The 12,265-nt window shown below is 40.3% G+C and overlaps 1 protein-coding gene across 2 annotated transcripts in view; it reads right to left on the bottom strand.

Moving 5' to 3' along the window:
* ROR1 (receptor tyrosine kinase like orphan receptor 1) overlaps nucleotides 1-12,265 on the bottom strand; it is a 207,869-nt gene that overhangs the window by 15,696 nt on the left and 179,908 nt on the right. For both annotated transcript variants that reach the window (XM_036824114.1, XM_036824120.1), the window contains one exon: nucleotides 2,679-2,890. In XM_036824114.1, the coding sequence (XP_036680009.1) occupies nucleotides 2,679-2,890 (212 nt within the window). The remainder of the gene's footprint in view (nucleotides 1-2,678; nucleotides 2,891-12,265) is intronic.

Genomic DNA, 12,265 nt, shown 5'->3' with positions numbered 1-12,265 from the left:
CACCAAGTCTTAGGAAAAATTTATCCCCGTATATTTTACATTTGTCTCCATGACCATGGAGGATGGAGGACTATTGCTGCTCTGGCCAAATTTCACATGTCCCTGGCAGGACTGGGGCTATGTAACTCAAGCTTACAACTGTTATCCAGACCTCTTCAGGAGGTCTGTCAGAGCCAGGTGAATCCTGTGGTTAGTGTTCAGGCCAGACTGACAAATGGAGTGTCATATTTAATTATTTGCCTGCCCCCATACCCCCTTCCCAGCATGATTTGTCCTGTGAAAAAGTTATCATGGCATGGGCAAGTTCAAGGGCTTTCCCTAGAGCTGAAAAATCTCTATTCACATTTTATCTCTTCCAGTTACTAGCTCTGTGACCTTAGGCAAGTTACTTAACTGGTTTGGAGTCTCAGTTACCCTGGTTGTATGAGAGTGATAATAATACCTACCTTATATAATAGGTGCGAGGATTAAATGAGACAATGAATGTAAAAGCTCCTGGAATAGTTCCTGATAATGTGTATCATTCAGTATGTATTAGTTTTCTCTAGTTGTGCCACAGAGCCCTCTGAGATCTTTATTTGAAAGACAACGTAAATCCAAAACACTGTACCTGTTGGACATCACGTGTTGCAAAATAAACCTCCACTTAGAATGGAATTGAATTGCAGATTGAGGCTGACCTACAACACAGGTAATTTTTCCAAATGGAAGTGATTCTTCCTATAATTCCTGCCACAGCAACGAGGAGCCCACCTCCTCAGGATGGTGGTTGCTGCATAGTGACTACTAGAAACAAACTGATCTGGCCCTCTCTCCCGCCCAGAGCTCTAGCATTTGTAAGGCTTCTCAGAATTTAGTAACAGAAATGACAGGGAAAGAGTCTCACAGAACAAAGACTATTGCACTAGAAGTTTGAAGTCATGGGATATGTAAACGGTTAACTAGGTGTGACTACATGAATGTGCAATAATGTTAACCCTTCTATTTTCTCCTATTACATTTGTAAGGATTAACCGTGCTGTAATGTACGTAAGTAGGCTAGCTAGCAGCGAGGATATCACGAGTTAAACCTCCACCGCCGCCCATTCCCCAAGCCACCGAGTGAACTCAGTGGTTAAGAATCCTCCTGCCAATGCAGGGGACAGGGGTTCGAGCCCTGGTCCGGGAAGATCCCACATGCCGCGGAGCAACGAAGCCCATGCATCACAACTACTGAGCCTGCGCTCTAGAGCCCGCAAGCCACAACTACTGAAGCCTGTGTGCCTAGAGCCCATGCTCCGCAACAAGAGAAGCCACCGCAATGAGAAGCCCGCGCACCGCAACGAAGAGTAGCCCCTGCTCGCCACAATTAGAGAAAGCCCGCGCCCAGCAACGAAGACCCAACACAGCCAAAAATAAATAAATAAAATAAATAAATTAAAAAAAAAAAAGAGAGAACAGTGGTTTTGCTTGGAACAGAATACTTAAAAAAATGATTTCTTTTAGCATTTAAGAAACCCCAAAACCTTACCAACAAGTATGACTTTGCAATAGAAAAATATTTTAAGACTTTTTAAATTAAAAAAAAATTCAACAGCAAAGCAAAATAAAATCAAATGAGGACTATGTGTCAGGCCCAATTATGCTACTTTACTTATTGGGTAAAAGGATTGATTTGAGTGTGCAGGCAATTTTTTTCCTAAAATTGTATAAAAAGGGATGCATCTCCTCTTTATGAGGGTCAAAAGAATAATATGGTCACTAAGCCACAGAGAAGATAAATATTTGTTGAATGAATGTTCCTGTGGAGTTGGAACACAAAGAAAAGGCAGGCTTCTGTGGATGCAAGAATCCTAAATTATTTAAATGAAATCTCTTTCCCGAGAGGCCTGGGATTGGGGTGCTGGCTTTCTGGAGAGAAAGCCTCTGTTGTATTTCAGCCTCAAGATGTGGTGTGTGCTCCATTTAAAGAAAGGGCCAGTGACCCTGGGTTCCTTGCCAGGACCCTGAGCAACCCAAATGTTGAAAGATGTTGAGGAAAAACTAAAAGGAAGTGGATTGATTTAGCAAAGAGAGGAGAAGGCTAAGGTGGGCTATTATAAAACAGCATTCAAAGACTGTGGGAAGGACAACACTTCTCTTAAAATATGTTTAAACCAAAGAGAAAGGGATTTAGGTTAGACATGAAAAGGATTTTTTAAATTGTGGTAAAAAACACATAACATAAAATCGACCATTTTAAGTGTACAGTACAGTAGTATTAATACCTGAACATTGTTGTACAAGCAAAAGAATTTTTTGAAAGTGAAGTTAGTAAACAATGTCTGATTTCTCTCTCTCTGTTCATCTCTTTCAGTTTGATTGGAAGAGTATGGAATTTCCTTCTTTAAAATGTGGAAAAATAGTCCACATTCTGAGTCCCCAGGGGCTGGAAGAGATGATCTCATAAGAATTCCTTCCAGCCCAAACTCTACGTAAGGTAGTGCTAGGACGGGCCCAGCACCGAATTGGTCACACTGATGAAAGTATACTCAAACTGCCTTGGACAAAGTTAGAAATGCATGGCTATGCTGAAAATGAACTAGCACTGATGAAATTTCTGATTCTATATCATTTGATTTCTAAGCTTGGGTGGGTTATAAGTGTTGCTTTAACTTGAAGTCTATAGAATAAGCGCAGCTCAGGACTGCTAGTTTTACCTTGGGTTTATATGCATTCAACATTGACATCTCCACATTTTGACCTCTGACGTGTTTTGGCTGCCTCTGGACAGGCGGTGACGATGACTTCTGGTTATTGCGACAGACACAAATGAAGAAGAAGAGCAAAGCAATGGCCAGAGGGATGGCAACACTAGGCACCAGTATGTACAGGATTTCCATTTTGTTCTTCTCCTTGGAATCCTTTGAATCTGGGTGTAGAAAATGGAAAAGAGCAAAAGTTATACTAGTTCGAATAACATGGAATAATATTACATGGCAGAGCTTAAAATGTCCTCCTATTCTTCTATACACACAAATCTACTGTGAGAAAAAAGAACCCTTGCTTATTACAATTTGTTTCCATCAGACCTTCAGTGTAGTTTATCAAAGTTGAAAAGTTTAAAGTTCAAACGTTTAAAAATTGCAGAGGGACACTGCGAAGACTTCGCGTGTGTGTGGGTCCCCCCTCTGATGTTGCCTCTCTTCAGCAGCAGACCTGCATTTCTCCAACACCTTAAAAGTTAAACGCCACATGGATGGACTGTGTACATCTAAGAGCATTGATGTGGACCCCAGGGGTCTTCTTCCACTGGCTGCCAGCCCAAATCAACCACCGCAACATGGTGTTCCAGAAATCATGCCCTTGTCTTGGCTGGCTTGGACATATAGGGCCAGTCCTGCATCTTCCAGAAGCAATATCACCAAAGGATCCTGGCCCCAGGGTCCACAAAGCCACTGGCCTGAGAATATGGGGACCTGAAGTCAGGGCCAGCTCAGTCTCTGATGAGCTGTGTGACTTTGAACAAATCATTCACCTCTTTGGGTCTCACTTTTTCTCATCCACAAAAGTGAAGTATCTGTTTTGGACGGTGTCTACAATTCCCTCTTGCACAGCATCACTCTATAACTTGACACTTTTTTGAAACCCAAGAATTCTTCTAAATGGTTTCATATGAACTCAATAATTATGAGTGCTAACCCTTTGAAGTATATTTTTGAAATCTTATACATCCACTGTTACCACTGCTTGGAAAAGAATATAACATGTATAGAAGGACACAAGGACACATACTTTTCTTTTTTTGGTTTGAGTCTGACCATTAAACTAAATACCCTGGGCATATACTAAAATTAATGAATTATTTGACTGGTAAAACAATGCAAGCATTATGGGACAGTAATTAGAAGGGTTGCATAATGACATGTCCTGATCACCAGTACCCTCATCAGCTATCTAGCTTTAAGAAAATCCAAAGTGTGAAAATTCAGATTGACACAAAATTCAGATTGACACAAAATTCAGAGATGATTATTTACTTAAAAGAATTAACCATGCATCCATTCCCTCATCCCCCCATTTGTTTCAGTCAGTCAATAAACAAAAAGCTACTACTGCCAAGCACTCCACTAGGTACTGGGAATATAAAATGAAATAAGACATGTCCTTTGCCCTTAAGGACCTCGTGATCTGCTAAGAAAAACAGAGAAAAGATAATTACAATATGCTATTGGAAATACTACAAGGGAAGTATGGATAGAGTGGTGAAGAGAGCCCAGAAGTCCCTCTAAACAGTGAGCTTCCCTGACACAGCATACAAAGTGGGGAGTTCAAAAGCTGCGTACCCGGCAAAGCTTGGTAAGTGAGAATATACTTGTACATAGTCTTTACTTGCACACACCTTCTTTGGGAACCTGTTCAGTGAGATATGGCAGTAATTAATCACACTCCCCACAGAAACAGACTCAACCCAAGAAATTAGGAAGGGGCACCAAAACCTGGGTGTTGGGATTGTGATCTGTGGGTTAACCCTCAGAGGGGCTGGGGAAGGGTAAAGTCTGCTTACTGAGTATAATAAAAATGATAGTTTTAATATTTCTTGAGTGTTTTCTACCAGCAGAAAATCATGTTAGCTATTATTATTAATATGGGCTAAGTATTATTCTAAGCACTTTTCAAAACTCATTCATTTTATCCTTACAAGCAACCCCATGAGGTAGGCGCCATCCTCATCCCCATTTTTACAGGTGAGGAAGCTGAGGGGCAGAGTGGTTAATTTACTTGCCCAAGGACCTGCAGCTAGTAATTCAACAGCTTGGATTCCTCTCCTGTGGGTCTTGCTTCACACCTCCTGTTCCAGCTACTACACTAGACCGCCAGTACTTTGATAGCGGCTGTTGTTTTGCACCTATTTTCTCATGGTAGGATTTTTCTTGTTTCACACAGGTAGGAAGAATGAAGGAGGTCTGAAAGGTGGGGAATAACACAAAAGCTTTGCCAGGTGCACTGCTTTTGAACTCCCCGCTTTGTACGCTGTGGCAGGTAGACATATAACCCAGGCATCTCTGGAGGCTATTCTAATCATTCTAGTCATTAGGAACTGGGTCTCGGGTGTTTTAGTAACAACTGTGTCTGCATGTCTGTGGGTGGGTGGACAGATAGAGAGAGAGAGAGATTGCTATATCTCTATATAGACAATGTAGCAGAATAAAGGAAGATTATGTTTTAGAGGGAGAAACCTCTGAAGACTGCCTTTGTCATTATCTATGTAACCTTGAGTACGCACTTGGCCACTCTGAGCAAACTCATCTGTAAAATGGGATTATTTCATAGAACTGTTGCAAACCATAAGTGAAGTAACATAGAAACTATCTATTCTAGTACCTGTTACAACTCAATCACCCAATGTTTACCCCCCACCCTTAGAGTAGGAAAAGATTCAGGAAATAAAAGTTTGGGGCAGGAAATTCTAAATAACCTTAAGCAAGAACGACCTCACTGACCTCCATCTCCTCAGTTATTCAAGGAGGATAATGGTACCTGCTCTGCCAATCTTGTTTAGTTCACGTGAGAGAGGATATTCACAAAAGAACCTCGGAAAATCTAAAACTGCTGCATAGTTGTTGGAGGTTATGCTAAGTGTTAACATTATAAAATACTTTCAGATTTCTCAGGACCCTAGGGGGGTAAGTTCTTCTTGTTATTCTTGGATTTTCAGTGAAATCATTATGAGGGTAAGATTACAAAAGGAACGAGGCTAATTTAGTACGAATGTAATGCTAGTCACTTTTCTGGCCGACATTTTTAGCAACAAGAGAAAGTAGGGCTCTCACCTGTCTGGCAAACAAAGGAGTCTATTCTGTACTTAGTCCGTATCAGATTATTCACAGAACGCCTTTGACTGTAAACGGGAGGCCTGGGACAAATCCCCCTGTAGGTCTGCAGGAGAACAAACTTCAAGAAGCTAAATCCTTTAAACATCGTCAACCTTGGCTCCTTCTGATTACAGCGAGGATATGCAAAACTAGCACAATGTCTTCTTGCCAAGTGAAATAATCAAGCAGAACACTATGTGGCCATGTTGGAAGTGACAGAAAACAAATTCAGGCCTATTGTAAGTCTTACTGATGACAGGCTTCCTTTCCCACACAGCTCTCTGCATTTGGCCAGAAGGGGAGTCGGTGTCTGGCTCAAAAAACTTCATATAAAAACATTGCATAGGGGCTTCCCTGGTGGTGCTGTGGTTAAGAATCCACCTGCCAATGCAGGGGACACAGGTTCGAGCCCTGGTCCGGGAAGATCCCACATGCTGCGGAGCAACTAAGCCCGTGTGCCACAACTACTGAGCCTGAGCTCTAGAGCCCGTGAGCCACAACTACTGAGCCCACGTGCCACAGCTACTGAAGCCCGCATGCCTAGAGCCCATGCTCTGCAGCGAGAGGCCACTGCAATGAGCAGCCCGCGCACTGCAATGAAGAGTAGCCCCTGCTCACTGCAACTAAAGAAAGCCTGCGCGCAGCAACAAAGACCCAACGCATCCAAAAATAAATTAATTAATTAATTTAAAAAAATATTAAAAAACCCCAAAAAACAAAACATTCCACAGAACAACTAACCTTACTCATGGAAAATTAGAAAACTAACATTTGACCAACTCCTTTTTAATATCCTAGCATTTTTATTCTTCATTTTAACCCAGCACTTTGGGTTATCTTGATTTCACAAACAGAGAAACTGAGGCTGAGAAAGCATAAATTTGCCAAAGCTAGGAAGTGGTGGAGTCAGGGTTGGAATGCGAGTGTGTCTTCGATGCCTCTGTGCTTTTTAAATTATACGGCTAATAAAAATTAAAATACTATATGGAATTGTTTTTCATCATTCTCCTTAAGATTCCAAGATTCCTTCTCAGTAAGGACTAATATCTAGTGGGAACTATACTATTAAAAAGAATCACATAAGAACAATGGACATTATTCTTACTATTCACTTTAAAGGGTAATGGACACTTCCGAGGCACTGCAAAGAAAATTGGCTGAAAATTAGAATGGGGAAGATTTTTAATACTTTGGAATAACTGTTTAAAAGTTAAATGCACATATTTAGTTACATCAAGTTAAATACTTGGGATTTTTGAAACCAACAATTTAGTTCAGACCACATGATTAATTTCCTTTTAAAAATCAACAATTTGGTATCACAGTTCACATCTGACATTCCTATTTTATTTTTACAATGATATTCAATACTTTGATTAGTAATTAAATATAATGGAGAAAAAATACTTCTTTCTTCTCCTGGGGCTTAAAGCAAGGTAAACACAATTTCTCATTCAAGAGGTACTTTTATGAAGTGAAACATATCTGGGATATTACTTTGAGTTAAAACACGAAAGTGCTCAGATCTTAAATCTGGCAAAGGTGGGAAGGAGTCTTACAAAACCTTAGAATTCAAATGAAATTAAACAAGTTGAATTATGATCTTGTCTGAAAAAAATGTTAAAACCATAGAAAACAAACAGGAATAGCCACCATTTATTATCTGAAAACTACAAAATAAGCAGGTCTGTGGCAGATAGGGGCCTGCATTGGTGATATTTAAGCGTATACCTGGAAGCCGAAGGAGAAAAGGTGGTAATTAGGCCTTCAGCTGGCATGCTGGGCCCAGCCATTCGCTCTCTTGACTTAATGATGGAAATACTAAGTAGATGATCTATTGCCTTATGTATTCTCAAACGAATTCTTTAAAAGACTCTGAATAGCCCATATACAGTGATTAAGATTTTTCTCTTTGGGAAATGTTTTAACCACATTAAGTTAGGGGCAGTAACTCATTTGTGAGCACTTGAGAAAAAACCTTAGCAACTAGAATCCACATGAGTTCACTAAAAGTTTCTTTAAATCTCAGGGCCTCAGTTTTCTCCTCTATAAAAGGAAAGAGTTGGGCTAAACTTTTCTTTTTAATCAAAAAAAATTTTAATTATGGTAAAAAACACATAAAATTTACCATTCTAACCATTTTTAAGTGTACATTTCAGTAGTGTGAAGTATAGTCACACTGTTGTACAGAAGATCTCCAGAACTTTTTCATTTTGCAAAACTGAAACTCCATACTCATTGAACAACAACTCTCCATTTCCCCCTCCCCCAAGACCCTCGCAACCACCATTCTACTTTTTGTTTCTAGGAATTGGACTACTTTAGATACCTCATATAAGTGGAATCATATAGTATTCGTCTTTTTGTTGGCTTGTTTCACTCAGTATAATCTCCTCAAGGTTCATCCATGTTGTTGCATGTGACAAGACTTCCTTCTTTTTTAAGGCTGAATAATGCTCCATTGTATGTGTACACCACATTTTTTTAATCCATTCGTCCACTGGTGGGCATTTGGCTTGCTTCCTACTCTCGGCTATTGTGAATAATGCTGCAATGAACGTGGGTGTGCAAATATCTTTTTGAGATCCTGCTTTCAATTCTTTTAGATGTATACCCAGAAGTGGGATTGCTGGATCATACGGTAATTCTATTTTTTACTTGTTGAGAAATATCCATACTGTTTTCTATAGTAGCTACAACATTTTGCCTTCCTACCTAAAGTGCAAAATGGTTCTAATTTCTCCACATCTTTGCTAACATTTGCTATATTCTATTTTTTGATAGTGGCCATCTTCATGGGTATGAGGTGAGATCTTATTGTAGCTCTGATTTGCATTTCTTTAATTACTTTAATCTTTATAAGTGATGTTGAGCATATGCTTATATGCTTGTCCATTTGTATATCATCTTTGGAGGAATGTCTATTTAAGTCCTTTGCCCACTTTTTATTTGAGCTAATTTTTTAAGTTCCAAAATCCAATAGGTTTTATAAAATTAAATGTCTTTCATCTCTGATAGGATTATTTTGGAGTGGTAGACCAAGCACAGTTAAACTTTAGCAAAGCATTTGATCAGGTGATGCATGATATCCTTATGGACAAAAGATGGAGGGCTAGATAATAATATCAATAGATGGTTTTGTACTTCACCACATGGCTGTACCCTAACAGTGTTAATCAGCAAAACAACATCAAATTATAGAAGGCTATCCTTGAGAGAACCTGCCTGTTCAACACTGTCATCAACTACTTGATGGTGATGTGCTTATCAAACTTGAAAATGGCCTGAATCTAGGAAAGATACTTAATTGACTATAGAAATAAAATTTTAGAGATTCATACACAACAGGCTAAAATAATGACCCTTAAACCAACAGTTGAAATTTTACAAATAAATATGATAGCTTGGAGTTAGGTTAAAGACCTTGCTTAGAGAAGTCGATGATTCAGCAAATCTACTAAATAATTTTTGAGGTAACCAAATTAAAGACAAACGAACAGACAAAAGAAGACTAGTAAGTTTTAGTGAAGACTTGAAGGCTCAGTTGGACCCAACAACAGCATGATGAAATTGCTCAAAAAATTTTCATAGATGGCATTATAGCAACGAAATACCCTTCATTGGCAGGACTGAGTCATGGTCGAGAACATCATGGTCCTCTTCTGGTCGGTTCTGGTTAAAAGACATCAAAAGTTTTCTACTCTAAGAGTCATGTTTTTAAGAAGGACTTTGAAGGAGCAAGAAACATCCAGAGGAGGAGGAGGAGGAGGATGGGTAAGGAAAGGTGGGAAGAGCTACATGCTCTTTAGACCAAAGAAAAAAATCGAATGAAGGATGCAATAGATGTCTTCAAATTTGGATGAGAAATGACACAAGAGGTTAAAAACCAGATCTAGTAAATACACTTGTTCCTTACTGGGCTTTCCCCCCTGCCCACAGTTTGAATTCGTGGCTCAAATTTAAAAAAAAAATTCAGGAGATTTCACATACAAGTTTTAGTTTCTGGCATACAAAGGCAGATTTTGAGTGGGGGGAGCCACCCCATAATCACTTTGGTGTAGAGAGATATCCCTGTCTCTGGAGGTCTCTGGCATGTTCAAGCAGAGGCTGGTTGACTTCTACGTTCCTCTCAAGATTCTCTGATTTTATAAACTGAGTTGACTGACATACCTTATTCAGACCCCTACTGAACTTCGGACTCTCTTACGAAGCAATTGATTTAAAGCCAGTGATGAATATTTTCCCTGAGTGTCCTCAGCTCACCAGATCCAGTCTTAGTCCTTTTTTATCCAGCTCTGTGCTGAGGCTGACCTCTATGTACAGGAGTAATGGACTCTGGCTTCCAGTTAGGCCCAGCTGATAGGAGGCATTGGTATGATAAGAAGAACCCCAGGGCAAGAAGAGAGAGTAGGGCTGGTGTGTTCTGCATCCCTCCACCAAAGGCCACAGCACACACTGGACAGCCCTCTCTTCAGCCTCAGCTGTACTCTATGGGGAGGGGTAACCGATCATTCCCTTGACTCTCCAGACCTAGAATGGTAATGCTTCCCACTCCTGCTAGCCCCAGGTCCTGTACCTCATTGGTTTACCCCAACTCTGCCAACACCTTTAAAAACAATCTCTTTATAAAATTCTTAGTCTATTTGCCTGTGCCTTTTGTTTCCTGCCAGAATCTTGACTGATGCAAAGCCAATAACAACAATCATTGTGGTGTTATAGCAGAATTCTGTCACCAAAAGTCCAAGATGACGAGGAGCACTTCCTATTGGCATGGTAGTGGGCCCAAAGAGTTAAGGGCTTCCAAAAGCTTATTGCTAGAGTAGCTGACACACTGGGTAAATGACTCAATGCATACGGGGGACAATAAAAAAACTTTTGAGAGAAAATTATTTCATGGTGTAAAATGTTTATGGAACATGACTCAGTTATAAGTTTTCGGTAACTATTGTTCTTTACTTTGTCGAAAATATATAAAGACTGGAGACCAAAGTACATCTTGAAAATCTCTGTAGCACAAAAATAACTCTTCCGGAAAACTTCAGACTATACAAAGCAGTACTCTATTCCTTCCTCCTACCTCCTTCCCCCCTCCCCACCATCCAATTCACTGTAATGTTCAATTTTGGTTTGAAGAAATGGCTGAAAGACAAATTGCTTTACAACAGGTCTTCTGTGAAATATGGGAGAAGGCTGCTGACAGAGTGAGTTAAAAACTGCAATGTTCGCAATCTGGAAAACATCTGCCTTGCCCCAAACTGTAAACCACCACGTTGGAGAAAATGGTTTGTGACAAAGCAGAACCCAGGGCGGGTGTTTGTAAGGTTATGGGACAAGTCAGGGCTATTCAGGCACAGAACTGGGCAACGTGCCCTTTGGCAAACCGTTGCAAGACAAGGACTTAAAAGGAAATACAAAAGCAACAGGCCAGGTACGAAAACTCCAAATTGAGCCAAATGGTTCACTACTTTCTTATCAATGGGTACTCTTCAGTGAAGCTGGTTTAGGTGTAAAAACAACACAGTAAGTCCCCTACATACGAACGTGTTCCGTTCTGAGAGCACGTTCGTAAGTCCAATTTGTACATAAGTCCAACAAAGTTAGCTTAGGTACCCAACTAACACAATCGGCTATATAGTACTGTATTGTAATAGGTTTATAATACTTTTCACACAAATAACATATTAAAAACAAACACAGAAAATAAAGAAAACATTTTTAATCTTACAGTACCTTGAAAAGTACAGTAGTACAGTTCAACAGCTGGCATCCAGGGGCTGGCATCGAGTGAACAGGCAAGAAGAGTTACTGACTGGAGGAGGGAGAGGAGGTGGGAGATGGTAGAGCTGAAGGATCGTCAGCAATAGGAGATGAAGGGCAAGCTGCAATTTCACTCACGCCTGACGCTGATGGAACGCGAGTTTGCATCTTTGAAAGTTCGCAACCTGAAGGTTCGTATGTAAGGGACTTACTCTACTGCTGTTTGGAAGTTCTGGTTGTTTGGTAGATGGAGAAACCTTTAATTAGAGGTGAATCAGACATGCTGGCCTGGCTAGTGGAAGAACTGTGGCTCAGGACTTATCTAGAGTGAAATAAAGGGCCAAGGTTTGAATATGAAAACATGAACGTAATCAAGGTTCCGCCTCCCCACACAATTCAAGAAAGAAACAAATAGGGGATCTCAATTAGTTGGGGAGACAGACAGAATATAAGTTATGTGGTAGAATACGGACAAGGGCAAATGGTTAGGTCATTGCAAAAGGAGCTCCCAAAGAAACAGACATTTTCCACAGTTCTCCACTCAGGGCTGTGCAGAAAAGCAATGATAAGGGCTACAGTGAAGCTGTGAAGCTGGGAGGTGTGCCTAGGTGCCAGCTGGAAGGAACATAGGCAAATGTTTCTTTTTCGACTTTGTTTCCACCCAGCCCACAGTA

The sequence above is a fragment of the Balaenoptera musculus genome, chromosome 1, assembly GCF_009873245.2.
Source record: "Balaenoptera musculus isolate JJ_BM4_2016_0621 chromosome 1, mBalMus1.pri.v3, whole genome shotgun sequence".
Classification (NCBI taxonomy): Eukaryota; Metazoa; Chordata; class Mammalia; order Artiodactyla; family Balaenopteridae; genus Balaenoptera; species Balaenoptera musculus.
The sequence above is the reverse complement of the archived record's forward strand: the minus strand, read 5'-3'. Positions and strand labels throughout refer to the sequence as shown.